The sequence below is a fragment of the Lonchura striata genome, chromosome 17, assembly GCF_046129695.1.
Source record: "Lonchura striata isolate bLonStr1 chromosome 17, bLonStr1.mat, whole genome shotgun sequence".
NCBI classification, from domain to species: domain Eukaryota; kingdom Metazoa; phylum Chordata; class Aves; order Passeriformes; family Estrildidae; genus Lonchura; species Lonchura striata.
The window spans coordinates 298,422-318,724 of record NC_134619.1 but is presented as its reverse complement, the minus strand read 5'-3'; the positions used below and the strand labels follow the sequence as shown (position 1 = coordinate 318,724).

The 20,303-nt window shown below is 36.1% G+C and overlaps 2 protein-coding genes across 13 annotated transcripts in view; one reads left to right on the top strand and one right to left on the bottom strand.

Annotated features, from left to right (window-relative positions):
• SULF2 (sulfatase 2) overlaps positions 1 to 7,231 on the top strand; it is an 88,156-nt gene extending 80,925 nt beyond the window's left edge. For all 3 annotated transcript variants that reach the window (XM_021539237.2, XM_021539236.3, XM_021539235.2), the window contains exons 15-21: positions 1,027 to 1,086; positions 1,514 to 1,683; positions 2,167 to 2,309; positions 2,529 to 2,652; positions 3,132 to 3,162; positions 3,457 to 3,513; positions 4,526 to 7,231. In XM_021539237.2, coding sequence (XP_021394912.1) covers positions 1,027 to 1,086; positions 1,514 to 1,683; positions 2,167 to 2,309; positions 2,529 to 2,652; positions 3,132 to 3,162; positions 3,457 to 3,513; positions 4,526 to 4,556 — 616 coding nt within the window. In that variant the 3' untranslated portion in view covers positions 4,557 to 7,231. The remainder of the gene's footprint in view (positions 1 to 1,026; positions 1,087 to 1,513; positions 1,684 to 2,166; positions 2,310 to 2,528; positions 2,653 to 3,131; positions 3,163 to 3,456; positions 3,514 to 4,525) is intronic.
• Positions 7,232 to 8,247: 1,016 nt separating this feature from the next.
• NCOA3 (nuclear receptor coactivator 3) overlaps positions 8,248 to 20,303 on the bottom strand; it is a 52,775-nt gene continuing 40,719 nt past the window's right edge. For 2 of the 10 annotated variants that reach the window (XM_077786966.1, XM_077786967.1), the window contains 10 exons: positions 19,763 to 19,898; positions 18,594 to 18,782; positions 17,866 to 18,105; positions 16,368 to 16,494; positions 15,456 to 15,627; positions 14,392 to 14,688; positions 12,804 to 12,908; positions 12,180 to 12,405; positions 11,719 to 11,893; positions 9,984 to 11,152 (listed from right to left, as the gene is read on the bottom strand). In XM_077786966.1, the coding sequence (XP_077643092.1) occupies positions 10,885 to 11,152; positions 11,719 to 11,893; positions 12,180 to 12,405; positions 12,804 to 12,908; positions 14,392 to 14,688; positions 15,456 to 15,627; positions 16,368 to 16,494; positions 17,866 to 18,105; positions 18,594 to 18,782; positions 19,763 to 19,898 (1,935 nt within the window). In that variant the 3' untranslated portion in view covers positions 9,984 to 10,884. Of the gene's footprint in view, positions 11,153 to 11,718; positions 11,894 to 12,128; positions 12,406 to 12,767; positions 12,909 to 13,745; positions 14,689 to 15,455; positions 15,628 to 16,367; positions 16,495 to 17,865; positions 18,106 to 18,593; positions 18,783 to 19,762; positions 19,899 to 20,303 lie in introns of those variants that run through there. The other 8 variants (XM_077786968.1, XM_031506503.2, XM_077786969.1 and 5 more) reach the window with 8 other exon arrangements.

Below are 20,303 nucleotides of genomic sequence, written 5' to 3'. Positions count from 1 at the left end.
AGAAATTAATCATCTGAGTTATATATGGTCAAGTGTTTGCATTGCAATTGCTTTAACATTTAGAATTAGTTGATACCCAGCATCTGTGCAAGATGAAAGAATTTACTGAAGAAGATAGTTCTTAAATAATCTTACTTTGTTAACTTGTTATACTGATTAAACTTATGAAAGCTCCCAAAAGTTTTAAGAATTTAAAATATTTGTTTATAAGGAGATTTTAATCTGGCAACTAATTGAATTCAGATCTACTGTTTAGAAAACAACATTTATTAAACTAAATTTGTGTTTGCTGATTTGTGTATGTAGTAATTTTATAAATAAGAAAATATTGCCAGTGACTGAGGCTTTTCTTTTAACTTTGGTAATTCCACAGAAAGGAAATTTCTGCAAAATACTGTAAGAGTTTCTGGAGAGGCAAAGCAGTAGTAACTTAGTGAGAATCTGTATGTCTGCTTAAACTCAGCATATCTCTGAATATATTAGACACTGCTCTTGCTGGGACAGTTCAATCTATCTAGTTCAAATTTTCCTGCAACTTGGAGCTAGTAATAATGGAGGACACCCCCTCCCAGTCCTACAAAGTACAAGCTAGTATTGAAATTTTTGAGTTCAGAAGGAAAATGACAGGAGAATAGTATAAACTTGTCATTATTAGAACAAGTTAGAAAATACTCCATTGCAGAAATGTAATTTAATTACAAATCTATTCTATCTGCCTCATGCAGGGAAACAACCAGATAAAAATAAAATAATAGTAAATTGTAGCTTGACATGAATATACATTGCAATGCAGTGTTAGCACACCAAGTGTCACTGTGGACAAAGAACCTGAGGAAACAGAGACTCAGGGACGCTGGGAAGTGCCTGATCCAGTTGAGCAAGGTTGCCTTTATTCATCACATACACTAATAAATTGAAGGGAGAAGTGACACTGGATTAAATCTTCAAATCCAGTCTGATAATGTGATGAGAAAAGGGGCAGCTGTCTTGCTGTTGTTCACCAGCAATGCTGTTTTTATTTTCCAGTTACCATTCAAAACATAAGAGCAAACTGAGACACAAAGGATCCAGTCTTCATCCTTTCAAGTAAGTGAAGGCCTGTTCCTTTGAGAGAGGATGTGCAAAATGTAATGTTAATATTAGAATAACTGGTACACACCAGTTACATACTAGGCGACAGTAGTAGTATTCAATTTATCCTGTATTAAAAAGCATAAACAGAGACACCTGGGCAAGGAACTAAGCCCATATCAAAAAGCTTGTAAATTCTAAGATAAAGTCTCTGCTTTTGAAAAAAACACATTGCAAACCTCAGGCCTACAAGCCCCTTTGGCTGCTTTTTTTCCATAGTGCTATGGAATTGCAGAGTCATCTCCATTTGTATGAAACACCATTTAATTAAAAATGTGGATTCTTTCCCTCTGACTGGTTTATTTTATTAGCTACTTTGGGGTGTTTTAGCTGTGTTCAAATCTAATAGAGTTTGCATGACCCTAACATTTCATGTGTGCAGGAAAGCCCTACAGGAGAAAGACAGGCTGTGGCTGCTGCGAGAGCAGAGACGGAAGAAGAAACTGCGAAAATTGCTTAAGAGAATTAAAAATAATGACACGTGCAGCATGCCTGGTTTGACCTGCTTCACCCATGACAACCAGCACTGGCAAACTGCTCCCCTGTGGACATGTAAGAATACTGTAAACTAAGTAACAGATGGGCAAAATTTGACTAGACTGGGCTGGGATGTTGGGTTGGTAGTAGTTACTGGTTTTATTAGCTCTGTAACCAAAGCAATACAGTCTTCTCTGTAGTAAATAGTCTCTGTTTTCAGTGTTGTAATTATTCTTGTATGAAAGGCAAGGAGGTAAAACCAACTGCAAATAAGCTACAGATAGTGAATACTGTACACTGATCAGCAAGGTATCTCACCATCTGGAATGTTTCACAATCAAATAAAGGAACCAGACAAGATGTTACCATAATTAGTCATGTCATGTGGATTATGTATGCACAGAAGCTGATGCTGGAAGGCATTCTCTGCTTTAGAGCTCAGGAGCGAGAATGAGAGTAACTGTCTATGAATAAAGTAATACTATAAACAGAAAGTAATTAGCAGCGCTAAAGACAGAAGTATATAGCTTATTGTCTTTATAACTCTTCAATTTGCAGTGGGCCCTTTCTGTGCCTGTACCAGTGCCAACAACAACACGTACTGGTGTTTGAGGACAATCAACGAGACCCACAACTTCCTGTTCTGTGAATTTGCTACTGGATTTTTGGAGTATTTTGATCTCAATACTGATCCATATCAGGTATCTGATCATAGACCTTCAGCTCACAGCTCAAGAAATACATCATTGTTACTTGTCAACAATAAATTGAAATCACACAGTATTGCTGCAGGATGAAGTTAATGCCTTAATAATTTAAACTAGTATAACATAGCTCTTCTTACAAATAACCAGCTGTATTCCAAAAATTACCAAATTACAGAGCAATAGTTACTAAGAAGAACCTCCTGTTTATTGCAGCTAATTAATGCAGTGAATACACTTGACAGAGATGTTCTTAATCAACTGCATGTCCAGCTCATGGAACTCAGAAGTTGCAGAGGGTATAAGCAATGCAATCCAAGAACCAGGAACATGGATCTTGGTAAGTGCCTCTTCTATTGCGCTCCGAAGAACCCCAAAGTACCCTTAACATTATAAAACTTGAATCAGTCAAAAGGATTTTAGGAATATTTTACACTAGTTATATCCTGCTGAGGGTGATAGCTGCATTCTCAGATTTTTGTACATGTTCAGTTTGTGTTATGTCATGTTTTTAAGATGAAAAATCACCCTTAGCATAGTGATAAAATATTGCTGAGATGCAGAAGACAAAGAAGGAACAATACTTGTGAAAGGGAGAGTATAGCCTAACAGCCACTATGAAACTCACAGACCTGAACACAGGTCAGTTCAAGTGGGAAGGGACTTCTGGAGTTCTGCTCCAAACTTCTGCTCAGTGCAGGATCAGATGTGAGGGCATACTAAGTTACTCAAGGCATCAGGAAATTTGTTAAATTCCCAAGTCTTTATTTTTTCTTACACAGGCATTGTTAGTAACATTGTTAATTTTTCTTCACCTAGGACTTAAAGATGGAAGCTACGAGCAGTACAGGTACGTTTAAAAAAAAAGTTACATTATTATTCTGAAGTACTAGCTTCATACTTAAAGAGCAAGTGTAGGATTGGGAACCACATGGAAATGCCTGGCTTGAAAGGGCATTTGAAAGACCTTTCTACCCCACTTGCTTTGAAACATTGGAGCTATTTGTTTCAGTGTTACACTATGTTCTGATTTTACTAGTCAAAATTCTGGCTGAATTCTTCTTCCTCATCTTTCATATTGTGGTACTGGTTGTTTTCTTGGTGACGGTTAACTTTTTTTCTCCTTTTGCTCCTTGAAAAATAGGCAGCTTCAGCGCCGAAAATGGCCAGATGTGAAGAGACCATCATCTGCCAAGTCACTGTGAGTTGGGAGCAATTCACCAAAAGCATTAGCTTTTACTTAACTTTTCCCTTCTCATCATCTATTCTCACAGAATCCTCTAAATTATGCAAGAAATACAATACTGCCATAATTACTGACAACTACTGCTGCACAAAACCTCTTGGTACATGTTCTTTGGGAATCTTGGGGCATTAAAGTCAAAGCAATTCCAAACAAGTAAAAGGTAGATGCTCAGTTAAGAAACTAGTTATGGTCAATTGCCAATAAAAATTAAAGACCAGTACATTGGTTTTGTTTAAACTTAAACTAGTAGTAGCTACCTAGTGGTTTTACACACAATCCAGAAAGAACAAAATTGACTGCAATTTCTCATAAGTAGTGAGACAGCATCATGTATTTTCTTGCTCTTTATCCAACTACAGCCTTTGTGCTGTGACCAGAAAAAGGAATTTAAAACAGAAAGTAGACTACAAGACAGATTTGTGTCTAAAACTACTTTTTTACTTACTGAGCTGACTTTTAAAATGTGGTGATGATCTGGCAGTTCTCAAACTGCCAGAGCTCAAAGGTGAGGTAGAAATTTAAGTTTATTAAAAAGTTACTGTTGCATGTTGCTGTCTCTGAATCTCCCCTTAAAAAGAAGGCAGATACTTCAATTCATTAAAAATCATTAAGTGCTCTCGAACTGTGCAGTGGAAAACACAGGTGCAAGTCCCTTCCTAGGCACAGTCTGGTCTTCTTACCCAAGGGGAGTTGCTCACATAATGCTGTGGTATTATTTCTAATTTAAGAGATCTAAGACTGGCTTTAGAACCAAAATGAAGGTTGAATTGACAAGCTTTGTACAGGCTGAAGTTTCAAACACTGTCAAATTGTTTCTGTCATACCCACTATGCTTTTATTGATGGTTCACAATGTTTCCAATGTTTTTTACTGCATGGAACCACTAAAAATACCTTTCTTACTATTCTACTTTCTTACTATTCTACTAGAATGTTATACACTAAACTGTATTTGTTTTATTTTAAAGAGGACAACTGTGGGAAGGCTGGGAAGGTTAATCTCCCCCAGCTGCTGCACCTCCATGAGGATACAAACGAGGCAGGACTTGAATCCATGTACCGACTAAATGAACTATAACATTCACCTGAAGGACTGGCTAAGCTTTGAGGCTGAAATAGATAGACTGTTTGCACTGGTGAGTGAGATGAATAGAAGCAGTGAAATTATGGGAAATGATATCAGAAATACAGATCTCTCAAATCCACTGTTGTACCTGCTTTTTTGCTTTATATTATACCTCACCTACTTCACAAGGCATTTCACTTCAAGACACAATTAATTCAGGAATCAACTGATTCAGGAATTAACAGAGGAGGAAACTTAGCCACATCCCAAAGAGGACTGCCCCTGCAGTGGCAGTGTTTACACAGACAGCTGACAGGACCTTAAAACAATTTCCCATTCACCTGTATCTTTAGTTGTCGTGAGAAAAACTTCAATGCCAAGTACAACCCTAAAGCAAGATTTAGAAAACAAAGGTGCTTTTGCTTATCACTGGAGTAAAGGTAATGGTTCAAGAGAACTTTGAAAATATTCAGGAACTGAAGTCAGCAGCACCAAGTGTTCTCAACACCATGGAATTTCTTCAGTTTCCTCTGAGGATACATTTTAGTTCCATGTCTGCTTGTTCATTGTATTGTCACATCTGTGAAGATTAGAGAAAATCTTGACGCACAGGATGCCAGATTTTTGGAGGGATTGTGTAAATATTGATCGGTGTACTCTTTGAAAATAAATTCCTTCAGGTTGTAAAGACATTTCTTAATAAAAAGGAGTGTAATGCCCACACGCCATTTCTCAAAATGCTAAGTCAGAATTTATTCATTTTTGAAGGTACTGAAATATTTCAGTAAATGTACATCTTCAATTTTAACAAAATCAGATTTGTATGAAGGTTTTTTATGTGGTAATATTATGCTGTACATTCAAAACCAGAACAGTTCCTTTGAGAAAGTAGTGTTTGCTTAGCAGTGTAACTTTTACATTTATTTTTAAAAAAGGCAGATCTGAGGGTTCAGTACTTGTAGTTAATAATCTAGTTATACTTTAGTCTGCAGAAAAGGAAAATGGTAGTTACTGTTCTAAGGTTGTCAGAGGGGAAAAAAACCCTGTAATTTTATTAAGAAAGCACAGTGTACCAAATTACTTGAGTAGTTTTGTAAGAACATCATTACATACGTTGTAGTACAGGCACTAGAGGTGAGATATGTATTTATCATTTGTTTCATGTTACTTTGCTACCTGTGTTTAAGGGCAAATGCCTGAGGGCGCTCATGGGACAGACTCAAACAACTGTGGCCTTCGCTCCTAACAAAGAGGTATTTTTTTCAAAATGCAAACTTAACTTGCCCTTGTAGAAATGCAGTGTAAAAATACAGCATGGAAATTATTTTGAAACCCTTCCTGGTTTTGCAGTTCGGAAAATCAAGTGGAATTATATCCAGGCATGTAGATCCCTAGTACCACAACCCCATATTCCAAAAATGTACTTGAATTTATGAATGAGGAAAAAAGCCCCACTCAAAAAGCAGTAGTGGAGTCTTTATATATGCTAAGATTGGGTTTGAGTATTTGTATGACATGTGGCAAGTTAAAGCCACTAGCCAAAGCTTTCTTTAGTTATGCAAGTAAAATCTGAATATCTGTCATAATCTAGCTATGTATTTTTGTTAAACTTGTTTAAAATTTCATGGATTATCAGAAAAATCTACTAGATTATGAGATCCTGAATCCATACAAGTAAGTAGAAAAAAACCCTTAAGTTCCCCAAAACCCCCACATTTTTGCTGCTTTCCAGAGAAAAGTTTTAGCTATCTGCCATTCCCAGTGTGCACACAGAAAGAATAAGGGGTTAGATTTTTAAAAAATTTGCACACCCTTGTGTGTTTAGCTCATAGTCTGGACGGTGAGGTTGTGACTGTTAAAATCCTGCAGGGCCAGTGCACCTATAACTTACTGGTCAGTCAGAAGGTTGAAAAGTTATCTTGTCCCTTTATAGAAAATAGTGAGTTGTGAGACTTGTATGTGACACAAGAAGCAGCTGGTATTTAATGAAAGGTACGTTGTTGCCAAGTCTGGGAAAAGATATCACCTTTTCTCCTTTCAGCTCTTCTAGAGCTTGCTCTTTCAGTTGAAAAACACATAAATTCTAGTTGGTGTCCGTGCTAAATGTGTGTCTCATAAGTGAAAGGTCTCAGTGTCACTCCCTCGGCTTTTACAGCCAACTATGATAAAATCTAAATCATTCTTTATACACAGTTTTCATCAGTGATAGCAGGGAATTTTCTCTGGCCTGTACTGGATAATCACCCTTAAAGTATTAGCTCATAGAGTGTCACAAGTTCTCATTTTAAATAGAAACCTTTATTTACATTATTATTAACATCCAAGCACAAAAACCAGAAGGGCAGTAACACCTTACAACTATTCCTTTTATAAATCAGTCCCCATGATTTCTCTGGTTTGCAAAATAAAATACAGATATTTCAAGCAATACATGTAATGTAAACTATGCTTAGATGCAATTCTCAATACCGTATGCCTTCTCCTGAGAATTTTTTAGAATATTGCTCTCAGAATTACATGGTTTCACACTTCTTGTATCATTCTGTCATCTGGTCTGCACATAAATTCTATAATAAAAGGTGTGCTAACTGGTGCAACATTCAAGTAAGTTTTGTCTTGTGACAGAAATGTGGTCTGAATTTCTCACTTCAGAAGCAGTATTTTAAGCCAAGGAAAAAAGTGCACTACACACAACTTTAATAAACACAAGTGATAAAAAAGTAACAGAGACATAGCAAAACAATGCTCATTTATGCAGCAGTGATCAGAGGTTGCTAATTCATCTCTTACTGCTGAATAATGTTATGTGGGTTTTATTTAAAAAAATATTCACAAAAATCTACTGCTATAGGACCAAAGCAAAATTGATGGTGGTAACCAAATGTCAACCGATTTCAAACTAGATGTACTATTTAGTGCTTCCACAAGCCATCAATGCATTTAAACTAAAAATCTTTTAATTCAGGGAAAAAAAAAAAAAAAAAAAAAAAAAAGTGGGTAGTGGAAAGCTCCAGCATGCTAAAGATATGAGAAAAGGATGAGCTTTTATAATGTCAGTCAGCTAGGTACCAGTTATACATAGATGTATAAATAGAAGTACTAATTAAAAAAAAAATTGTACTGCAAGATGTATATAATAGTATATAGTCTAAGAGCTCACCTAATGAAAGCAACCAGTGTTTGTAGTTTCCATCAGTATAATGAACAACTACAAAATATAAATACTGTTCTGATTTGATATAAAATGCAAGGGATTGTTGCCTTTCACCCTCAGTAAGCAGCACTTACTCAACAAATAGATATGATCCAAGAAATGAAAATATACAAGTTCCTTAGGCTTTTAAAAGTTTTGCATTATAAACACACAGTAATTGGACTGAAAATTCCAAGTAAGTGCTGTGATAATCTATATACTCAGTACTAGTGGAAGAGACAGGATTACATGAAGTAGATTGACTGAATCTACATTCCCTTTGAAAAACAGCTGGCTAGGCACTAAGGATGAATTTATGAGAATATTTCTATTGAAACCTACTTCTATTAAAATGGAAGATCACTGAATATTCTGAACTATAAAACCCCATCTTGTTAACAGTACAAAGAATAAGCAAAAAAGAACACAGATCAGGGGATTTATGGTTTCTTTTACTCACTTGGGAGAAATCAGTTTTCCATTACACAATGAACAACAGAACAGAAGCACTATACATCTTAAACATTTCTGGGTCATTCCTTGGGAAGGTTTAGAGGTTTAATTCCTTGTAACTGTAAGAAGTGCAAAGGGATCTTCATTTCAAGCACCCAAAATGAAGGGGGAAGAAACCCCCATGCTATCAGCAAATAATATGTAACCACACTTAAATACTGCTATGACAAAAACTTGCTTAGAAAATACATTCATTACTATTAGAATAATCCAATGAGGTGTAGACATTTGGTTAAAATGTGGCTTAATATCCTTAAAGATTTCTGGATGTTACGTAACAGCAAGTATTTTGCAACAGACACGCACATTTTCAAAGAACATTTAGAATTCATTAAAATTGACTAAAAAGACACAATCCAGATTCATCAACTGAAAAGGCAAACTATTACAGACAGACATGTCTGTCCTGAGAAATTGTAAGATCTTACAATGCAGAGCCTTCGTGTCAAACTGCCTTAGGTAAAAAGAAATGCAACAAAAGTGCTCACAGGTGGAGAAGTATTGAACAACCAATCTGTTATTTTTTAAAATCTTTATGTTAAACATGTAAAAATAAAAGAAGTGTTGAAGACCAGAGAAGAGAAATATGTGGGCCAAAGTCAGTCAGCTTCAAAGTCCTTAAATGTAATAAAAAAAAAAAAAAAAAAAAAAAATTGGACCTCAACTACGCTCTGTTTCCAGAAATCAATTTTGTTAAACATTTAGCTTCACAAACTCTGCAAAAATGAGTTAGTGACCTACAAAAGTCATATATATAATACATTATTTTAAAGATCATATTTACAAAATTTATTCACAAAAAAGACTGAAAAATTCTGATGCTGGCTGCAGTGTCTTGCCTTGAGTTTTCTGAAGCTTTTTTCAAAAAAAGACAAAAGATTATTGCTCTAATTTCCATATACAGAAAACATTACATTATGCAGTCCTTTCAAATAATTCTTAAGAGACTGTGTTTGTGAAGGAATATGAGTATACTCTACCTTCATATTAAGTCCTTATCAAAGACATTGCATTAATCCATTATATAGTCCTCTATAAAGTGCACTCAGCTGCACAGCAATATGTAAATATTAGTCACGATTGTGTTTAAATAATTTAAATTGTTTATCCTCTCTTTTCAACCCTTGGCTTCAACAGACATGATTTTGGACTAGCATGTGCCAATTACTTTTGCACTTCTATTTTGCTTGGGAAATCCTTGACTCTTGGGATAAGAGACTAATAGCAGGATTCATATAAAAGAGTCAAGGCTAAGAACTACATTCTCTGTCACATACTGTTATTAGAGAAATCAGGAAATTCTAACCCCTGTGACTTCTCCAGGCACTTTAGCCTGCTTGGGCTAAAGGGCTTTGGATAGCTACAGTAAACAGATAAGGTATTCCAGAAATTTACCCATCAAATCTGTTAAAATGGCATTACCAAATTGACATTCCTAGAGGAAGCGTGCCAAAAATATGAATGACCTTTTTTTGTACCCCACATCATGCAGTAATTCATAGGCTGCTTCTACTAAAGTATTTTTGTTGGGTAGGGTTTTTTTTGGTTTGTTGTAGTCTGTCTGAGGAAATTTATCACTGGTTTCTGTTAAGCCCAGTATGACTTGCCATGAAGAATGTGCCACTTTCCTTTCTAGCACTAGTGCATTCAGCCATTTTTGTTTGAAGATGTGGTTGTAGATGTCAGCAATATTTCTGTTAAAGAAAAGATACTTTCATCAGAGAACACAGCTTTGCTGAAAGAAATGGTTTGTGTAGTACATTTGGAAGGACTACTGCCCATCAATGCCTAGAAGCAGAAGAATAGCTTTTTAGTGCTCCATTTTGAAAATAAATTTCTAGAATATAAATGCTGTCCTGGAACTTTCTAAACATACTGTTTTGGTATCTTTATGTCATGGAGATTTGGAAAATCTGACATTTCACCTTTGTATTCTCCTCTTTATAAAAGGCATTTATTGTATCAAAGTCCTCCAAAACCTTACTTAACCCCAGAAGTCTGCATTATTCTGACTACTTTCTCAGTTATGCTGGACAAAATTTCATGAGGTACTCTTTACTAGAATAGATTTAGCTTATGTCAGTGTTATGTTGCTCATCCTATGTATTTTGTGGAAAGATTGTAGCAAAAGTTTAATTTTTATTTCAGCTTTATTTCCCAGTGCCTGTTATTAGCATATTTTCACCTTAAATGAGAGGCCTAAATTTTCCGTCATTTCTCACTATGCATAAACAAATTATTCTAAGGTATTGTAAGGGCAAGTATCATTATCAGTGTCTGTCAGAAGGAATACTGCACTAGCAGGATTCTTAGTCTGATTCTATTACATGTAATTTTCAAGATCTTCTGCAGATGCATTTCACAAAGTCCATGGGTTTTTTTCTGTGTTTTTCCAGGTTCAGAACTATTTAATCTTCTTTGTGCAGTTTAAGGATTGGTCCTATCCATGATACTTCAAAGTCAACAGCTAATCCCAGCATACATCTTGGGTCATTGTGAATTTGTTAATATATCATCAAAAAGAAAGTATCTCTTAGGATATAAAATTAATAGGCCTACAGATGCAAATACAAACAGGATAACTGAGAGCAGGATTGTGTGGGAAGAATGGATGTAAGCAGACTGTACTCAATGGAAAATGAGTCAGCAAATCTTTTCATCAGTCTTGATGTACAACTTACCTGGTCTGGACCCATAGGCAGTCCTGACATAGGCATGGTATTAATACTCATCTGTCCAATATGGCCACTGCTGCCATTCATGTGCATCATACTGTATGCTGCTGGGCTACCTTGATGGCTGAACTGCTGCTGGGGAAAAGAACTGAAGTACAAAAGGACAAATAATATTACCTTCCAAGAAGTTTACACATTGATGTATTGGCTTCCCTGCACCAGATGTCAACACGTGAAAGATAAAACTGTTTTCATATTTACCCATTTTTACCTAGCACCTGTTTAACATGGAAACTTCCCTCCCAAAAGGAATTTGAGTTTGTAGAAATGCACAGCTATATGTGTATGCCTAATGTAATCTTTTTGGGGGCTACTGTTACAGCTGTATCATCCATAGTAACACTATGTGATATTTTGTATTTCTCCACACCCTCCCAAGTTATTTTTTTTTTTTTTAATATTAAGTTAATATTTAAAGACTGAATGTTGCTTCTGGTTACAAAGATTGTAGAGGTCCAATATGAATCAATGAAACTAAGCATAAAATAATAATTTTATTTCCTAAAGCAGAGCAGGATGAAGGACAATATAGACACTTGAAAGTTACTTTTTCCTCTTTTAAATGCTTTTCCTGCTGCATGCTATTTAACATCGTTTCTACTTCCAGCGAAATGAAAAACTTTTTGCGAAAGAGATTGTAATCCTAAAGTTCACCTGTTTCTGGGGATGCTTCCTGAGGGCCAGCCCTTTATCTCTGAGGACTGGTACATTGTTGCTGACTGAGGATGCTGCAGCATAGGATTCTGGGAGGGTCCAATTCTTGATGATACCATTGGATTGGGAGGGCTTGATACTCTACTAAATGCAGGATCAGGTTGTTGGCTTAATCCTTAGATTAAAACAAAGGAGACAGATACAATATACTTCAGTTATAATCACTTAATATTTCTAGTTCATCTTCCTGAACTGACTGGAAGGAGAAAAGTAATCCTTTTTTGTAGCAGTATAGTCAATTTTTCAGAATGATTGGTATTTAGGTAGTTTGGATTAATAAAAACAGGGAAAAGAAAACCAGAAAAATGGGGGAAAAAACCAAACCAAACCAAACCAAACCAAACCAAACCAAACCAAACCAAACCAAACCAAACCAAACCAAACCATGTTAGTACCAGTACCATAGTTAGGTGGATAGGGGAATTGCTGTGAAGGAACTTGAGCCATTGGAGGGCCTGTCAAAGCACTATCCATGCTTCCTGAGGCTGTCACATTTGGTGGTGGACTGAAGGCCTGAGGTTGCTGTTGCTGCTGCATCATCATTGCCATCCTCTGTTGTCTAAAATGGTGACTTATTAGTTCCCTGTTACGCTGAGCCACCATTTGAGCATTAAGAAAACCTTGCTGCTATCCCCCAAAGAGAAGAAAAATTACATTAGAAGATGTTTTTACAAATAAAATCATGTCAGAGTCAATCAAACTCATTCCTAAGACCAGACAAGTCAAGGAAGACCCACAGACAGTAAAAAAAAAAAAAAAAATCATCAAAATATTAAGACAAAAGTTTCATTAAATTGCCATTAGTGCTTAAAAAAGTGATGATATTTTACACAGAAAAACTTGGTATACTGAATTGACAGCATGACCTAATGAACAAATCCCCCAGCAATCTCAGGAATAAGGGAGGTAAAAAAAAAAAACCTTTTTTAAAAATTATGCAGAGGAACAAAACCAAAGAGGAATGCTGTAAAGCTATGAAAGAAGGCTGAAATTCTAAACAGATGGCTACAGTAGCAAGTACTTACCTGGGATCCCACCTGTGTCTGCATAACTGGTCTCATGACTGAGTTGGTACCACTGACTGGATTTTCCATTTTTATTTCAAGAGTTTGACGGGTCTGATTCATAAACTTGGAAAAAGACATTTTAGCACTATTAGCCTGAAAATAACAGTATCTGAACAAAGTAGTGGCAACTCCTGCAAACCCCCTTTCTTTACAGACCTCTTGAATCCATAAAGTGCAATGGCTAATTTTTGCCTTGTCTTTAAACAAACTATTTGTTTAAACAGCTCAAACACACAAAAAGAAAAACCCTTCAAACAGTGCAGCATTAACTCACTTTGGTTTTTTATTTTCCTTAAATTACCTCTCTTTAGGAATAAAGAACAGATTATCTATTTGTTTTAAACACTAAGTGTCACAGAAAAACAAGACAGAACACAGTATTTCCTAACATTGCCATTCCATGTGTGGAGAGGAAAGGGCTAAAAAATGGAAGATTGGCAAGGACAGAGGAAAAGAACTTGTTTTTAGAAATATTTTCTCTCAAGGACCAACCAGGCACCAGGGAGATGTTAGAAAATTCACATATTTATGTTTGCTCTGGCTTGTTGTCTCTCTAGAGAGAGGAAATGAAATTTTCTCACAAAAGATAGCAGCATGTTGTTAAAGACTTTTGAAATCCTTTCCCATAGACTTGGGCCTTTTTGTAAAGGTGAGGGAAGGGAGATAAGAGCATTTGGAGATGTGAAAGTACAATCTGGTGAAGGACTGTACATGCTCCAGGGCCCTTTTGATATGGAATACAGGCCTGGGTGCTTTTTGCCCCTTCTAAAATGAGCTTAGTGGTGTATGTGTCTGTTTTTTGGAATCAGGATGATGGAATAAAGCTACTCTTTGTACTTCAGCTGTATGTTGATGCTACCTGCATGTATTCTGTTCACACAACATGTCACACAGCAGTAGTTCAGTTTTCCTAGTTTTATTTGTACACTGTATTTAATATCAAGCCTGCATTTTAACATGGGGAATTCAATGCTGAAATCATGCACCAATTTTTTAAGCAGTGCTTTCAATCTAGTGTTAAGATCTATGGGACTGTATCTATTCTCTCACCTTTCATCCAAAGAAAATACCTAAAATTACATCAAATCACTAAATGGAAAGCAAACTCCTATATTGATAAGCCCAAATGATTAGTTAGAAAACACAGTGAGAAAGAAGTAACACCTGATTTACAGTAGAAATACAGCTCCGATTCAGTGCTATCTGTGAAATTCTGAAAAAATACTAAACATGGATACAGAGAGCATGCAGAGTTACATTGTAGAAAAGCACTGTTTTAGTTAGCAATCATTTTGTGTGCTGCAGGAACCAATCCAATCTGTAGCTAGGGAGGCTGACAAAGGAAAAACACTCGTCCTAATAAATGTTCTTCTACTCCTACAGCCATCAGGCAATTTAATGAAAAGCACTGTCAAAATAAAAGATCCACCCTCTCAATACTCTATTGTAATATCCATTGCTATAGATGTAAAGCAACACAATTCCATGTGCAAGCGATTCCATTCTGAAACATGAAGGAAGTGTAAATGCAGAAGCAAAAAATTACCTGCTGTCCCTGGAGCCTCTGCTGGAGCTGCATGCGTAACTGCTTTGGTGTGCTGGTCCGAGGTCTCATCACGTTTGCTCGGGGATGCATACTTTGCAGAGGAAAATTGCTCGGTTGGCTCATCTGATTAATCACTGAATTAATAGATGGCTGTTGTCCCTGGATGTTACTAAAACATCCTGGCATTGCTGCCCCTTGCCCTTGATAGGGTTGACCATACAACAAAGGCTTCTGGTCAATCGTAACTGAAGATTCCTGACCTTGAAATGAGTCTTGTTTGGGTTCCAAAGCTTGTCCCTTCAACAGATATAGAAGTGCTCTCACTAGCAGTATATACAGAATTACTAAAGTAGCAATAAAGCTAACACAGAATAATACACCAGCCAGCAATTTCTTGGGTAGAACACAGCATGGACAGCTACTTTTAGTTCTGTCTCCAAACTAATGAAATAGCAAAAGTGATTTATAATAATAATTATTTTTTGATCCATTTTGCTGCACACTGCATAGACAGGCATACCAGTGTCACCATTCAAGCCCTTCTGCATTTTTTGATGCTATTTGTACAAATGACAGTGTCATGTGGGTCTTAGCAACTTCCAAAGTACTCACAGAATTTCTTTTTCCTATTTGCTAGCCATGCAAATTCAACCTGGAACTGAAGGAGAGGGAAGCATCCACATCACTGACAGTCAAATAATTCACAACCTAAGGTCAGCTGACAGCAGGCTACGAAGGAAACCCAACAGAATTCTCAGCTCATAGAATTACAATGAATTACATCCTAAACTCCACCTATATATACACCAAGGCATTATACAATAAACTTCTGTAAGAATATGCCACTTTGTATTTCTTGTCATGCACAAGAAATTTAATCCATACTGAGCTCCTCCATTGAAAATCACTGGTCAGTGTAACGGTTTCCAAAGGGAAATGTATAAATATGAAGATGAGGATGTGATAAGACCAAGTAAATGAGGAGGCCCTCTTGACTTCCTTTTCAAGTAATAAAATAATATTGGTCTACAGAAAACAAATGGCCAAAATATCTGTTTACTTACTTGGTTTACAAGATCAGGAATTCCTAATGCTCTGTCAATCTCTTCCAGACTTGTGACATCTGTATTACTCAAGAGTGTGTGCAGCTGATCTAGAAGTGCCCTTTCATCATTCTGGCCTTCCATATTTGGTGCTGAACATAAGAGATCATCCAAAGAGCTTCTAACTAATTGTCTATAAATTTAAAGGGAAAAAAAAAAAAAACCAACAAAAAAACACTAAAATCATAAAATCAATATGGTTGGAAAAGACCAAAACACCTCCAAGATCACGGAGACCAACCTTTGAGAGAATACCACCTTGTCAACCATACTTGGAGCACTAAGTGCAATATCCAGTTGTTTCTTGAACACATGAGGAATGGTGTCTCCACCACCTCCCCAGGCAACCCATTCCAATGCCTAGCCACTCTTTCAGTGAAGAAATTCATTACAACCATTACAAGGAAAACCACAGCTTATATATCATATATTGACCTGGGTATGATTAAGTATTATAGTCAGCCAGATGACTGAAGTAAGACTTAACAACTCAAGTCCAAAATTTATGTCCTAAAATGTCCAGTCACTTTCCGTGCATCCTTAAACACACATAAATTCTGTTTTCTCCTGGTTTTGCCATGTGCCACAAAGACAAGATTTAGAGTATCCACCTCTTTTTTCTGTGCCTCCCAATTCAAGGATTGATAGATTTTTGTTAACAATTATTTTTGTGGAGCTAGGTTAAAAAATATCCAGTGTTAGATCACCAGCAGAAATGGAAACATTTCTGAAACATTCTAGAAATGGAATTCTGCCTCCAATCTGTTATTGCCACTGTGTGTGCTACACAATTTTATTTCCAGGTCTTAAATTCTTCTGACAGACAGTGAACAGTTGTATTTAGAATTACCTTAAAACATTCCCCAATTCTACCTGTTTTGGGAACCCCGTGATGCTTGCTCCATGGGCATCATATTGTCAGGCCACAGTCCAGGCTGGTTAGAAGGTCCAGGCTGTCCATAGGGATTACCTCCCATGTCAATGTTTACCTCATTTGGCCCTGCAAGGTAAAACATTTGTGTATTTTTTTAAAAACTGAAGGTCTCATCTTACTCTCATAGTGTTCACATTAGGATGATCACACAAATTGTCAAGCAGCTTTGTGAGCTTTCTGTTATAATGTTTTACAGTGAACTTTCCATTATAATGTTTTACACATGAACTCGCAGTCAAGATAATTTCACATTTATAACAGACCATAGATTTAAATACAGCAGACAGTGATCTAGACATGCTACCCTGTTAGAGCAGAATTGCTATTTCGAATCCTTTAGTCTCTAAGTAGGAGCATGAAAGACACAGCACCTTACATGAAAAAAACCCCAACAAAAATTTTGGACAATGACATCTGGGTACCAGCATACACACTGTCATAGTGACATCAAAATCTGACATTTTTAATTCCAATACAGAGTGGAAATCAAAAGAAACACAAAGTACATAACATTTTTCTCTTCGGGAGTATTTTTTTCCCTCTACCTATCCAGGGACTACATAGGAGAGTTTAGGTCATCCCATTATTCCCCAGCATCTGTATGAACTAAGCTGGAAACTTCTGACTTAGTCAGGACTGCACAAATTTCTTCTGTATTTAAACTTATATCCATCTGTTGCATGAAATAGTAAGTCTCTTTCAGGGAACTGGTGACAGCCCTGGTAGCTTTCCATTATAAGAAAGGAATGCTGTCTATTCAAGCTGGTTTGGGGCATACAGGTATTGGCATAGTAGACTGGAGAATTTCAGCTCTAGACTAAACCTTTTTTAGACATATAGAACAGAAAAAACCCACAGGCTTTAAGACTGTTCATATTTTAGACATACAGCTTATTTTCTCTCATGCACATAAGGATACTTCGAAGACAAATGGTATTTGGAATGTGGCTTTATATGAAATTTGGCTACTCCATGTGAGAAGAATTTTGAAATACTTGAGAGAAAGACTTTAAAAGACATTGAGTACCAAGAAGTTAACAGGAAAAAAAAAAAAGCATCCGTATCAAATAGGATAAATTTAATTAACCACAATGCTAGTATCTTCACATATGGAATTATTGATGCCATTTAGTTCCTGGAATTTAGCAGAGAAGTACTGCACTAAAGAAACACATAGAAATTATCCCCCCACCCCCATAATACCGGGACCTAGAACAAATTATTTGTGTATGAGACACACAGCACAAGAAGAAAACAAGAACATCACTAAAAAATCATAAAATGTCACAGCCAGGGAACAATAACAGTCTCTACTTCAAAAACCCTTTCAATGAAAATCTAGCATTTTACCAACAGTGCAAAGATTCTTATGATGAATGCTTACCAAGAAACCAGGGAAATAGTGCCACGTACGACAATAAGAAGTTAAGAACTTACTCATGTGAATCATTTGCTCTTGCAGCATTGGTCTAGTACCAGGTATGCTGTTAGAGCGAACAGGCAGCCCAGACACAGAGCCACCTTCTCCGGGCCTCGGAAGGGTTGTACTAAATTCAGGTCCCGCTCTCAACATTGAAGTGGAACTTGCAGATTCCAATCTGTTCACTTTGGAGTTTGGCAAACCCCAGTCTCCTGGCTGATGCTGATTCATTGCCACATTTTTGTGGGGAGCACTTGCTATAATGAAGAGAGAAAACACCAATATTTATTATCTGGAGTACATGATGTATTTTGCTATTTCATAAAAGTCCACCTGCTAATGTCAGAGCAATTGACAAAGTCCTACAAAAGCATCTAGAGCTCACCATGCCAAGTTCAAAATCATACAAAAAACTATGAGTCTAAAAATATATAAAATTCATAATGACTGGCTGCCACTGAACTGTTCTTGCTTCTATATATTAAAATCACATGTTAAATTAAAAACTCAAAATAGTAAAAAATAATTTAACTACTTACAGTAAAGTACTGGTAATGATACAGGTAGTAAACTGTTCTTATAATTTAAGCTAAGATAATAATTTAGAAGTATTAATGATGGTAAAATTAAAATTCTTTAATGTTAAAAGTTTCTTCTAACTGAAATTTGTATTTTAGTCTTGCAACTTTTTTGCATTAAAGCTATTTCCTTTACAATGAGAGCTGTTTGTATACAACCAACAAACCCAGATTTGCTCCAAAATTGTCTTGGTTTTCAATCATTCTTGGACTTCCACCCATCAAGTTTTGCTTTTGTAACATGGAGAATGCATTCACATTCCTCACTGAAGCACCTGAGCCCATAGGGCTGTCTAAAGACAAGGCTCTGTTAAAAGGTGGGCGAGTAGTCTGCACAGACTGGGGACTCTTCACACCTGTTAAAGAATTAAAAGATGCATGCAACTGTACATTTTAAATAAAATATGCTATTAATGACTTAAATTAGTCTCATCTCTTTATGAAGAGATCTCAACACTTGATCTTAAGCAAGCCATGAAAAGTTATGTTGCTTCTGTTTTCCCAACAAAAACTCCCATTTTGAACACATAGTTAGGACCTTTTGCAGAAAAAGTCAAAGGCAGTTCCCTGTAGCCCTACACAAGAAAAAGAGATTCATTTTAATTTAAGTTCTGCAATGACATGGTGTGTTCCCGAGCACAGTTGGACTATGGACAATAAACCTACAAATCACTATGCTTCACAGCCAATAGTGTCAGTGGCTTTATGTGTTCTTGTATCTGGTTTTATATTTTTCATTATACATGTTTCACCTCCTTTGGTTATCTCAGTAATCCACTGCCCTGTATAATCAAGAGATGACCAGTGTAATGAAAGAAAGCAACAACTGCCATGATGCTGGTCCATCAGCTAGGTTATCCTCCCCTCCTGCTCAACTTCCTACTAAGGAAGGGCATTCCTTTTGATGTCAAGTAATGATTAGAATTTACTGGCCACAAGATGTTTTCACATAGAATAAGAAAGAAATTAAAAGCTTGTCACCAATCCCATATTATATCCCTAGTCATCAGTGAGAGATAAAAATTCTCAATTTTAATTTACAACTCACGAAACACCTTTCCTGATGACTTGTCTCTGAGAAATCTTCATTAGACAAAGCCAGAATAAACCATAAAACAATTAACTGAATGTTATTCATTGTGTATATAGTAGGCTAGAACTAATAGTGTACATAATAGCTCACAAAAGCATAATTAGCTATTTTGCATTACATTTTTCCTTGAAGATATATGAGATGAAGAAGGTGTTCTCTAAAGGTGTGAGGATGCATTGTGTTTACATCACGTAAGAAAAAAACCCTAACTTTAAAACCCAGGTGGTAGATTTAATTCCTTACCCAACAGGGCATTTCCTTGAAGTACTGCTTGCTTTGTTCCAGGGTTATTTCCATTTGCAGACATAGGATTATTGTAAAACTCTGAACTACTAAGATCACTTAGAATTGCATCCAAATTATCCAAGTCTCCATTCATCTGAAAATGACACAGTAAAATACCAAGGTTATTTACTCTCCTATGGCTATACTTCAATTTTTACTTAGATCCTTGCTAATCTTAAAATATATGACTGCGAGACAAATGTTTTAATTCACTAACACTATCTGAGCTATCTTTTCCCTTCCAAATAAATTTAGGTATCATTTAGATACCTTTTTTTTTTTAGTATTTTCTTTGGTATTTAGATACCTTTTTTTTGAGTATTTTCTTTCTTACACAAAACACACATAACTAAAATAAAAAGCACTTCTGAATATAAACATTTCAAATATCACAAGTTAAAAAGATAAAAACAGTAATGATAGTGAACAACATTGAGAATGTGTACCATTCAGTGATAAATAATGTAGCTATCATACACAAAGAGCTAATAGTGAACAC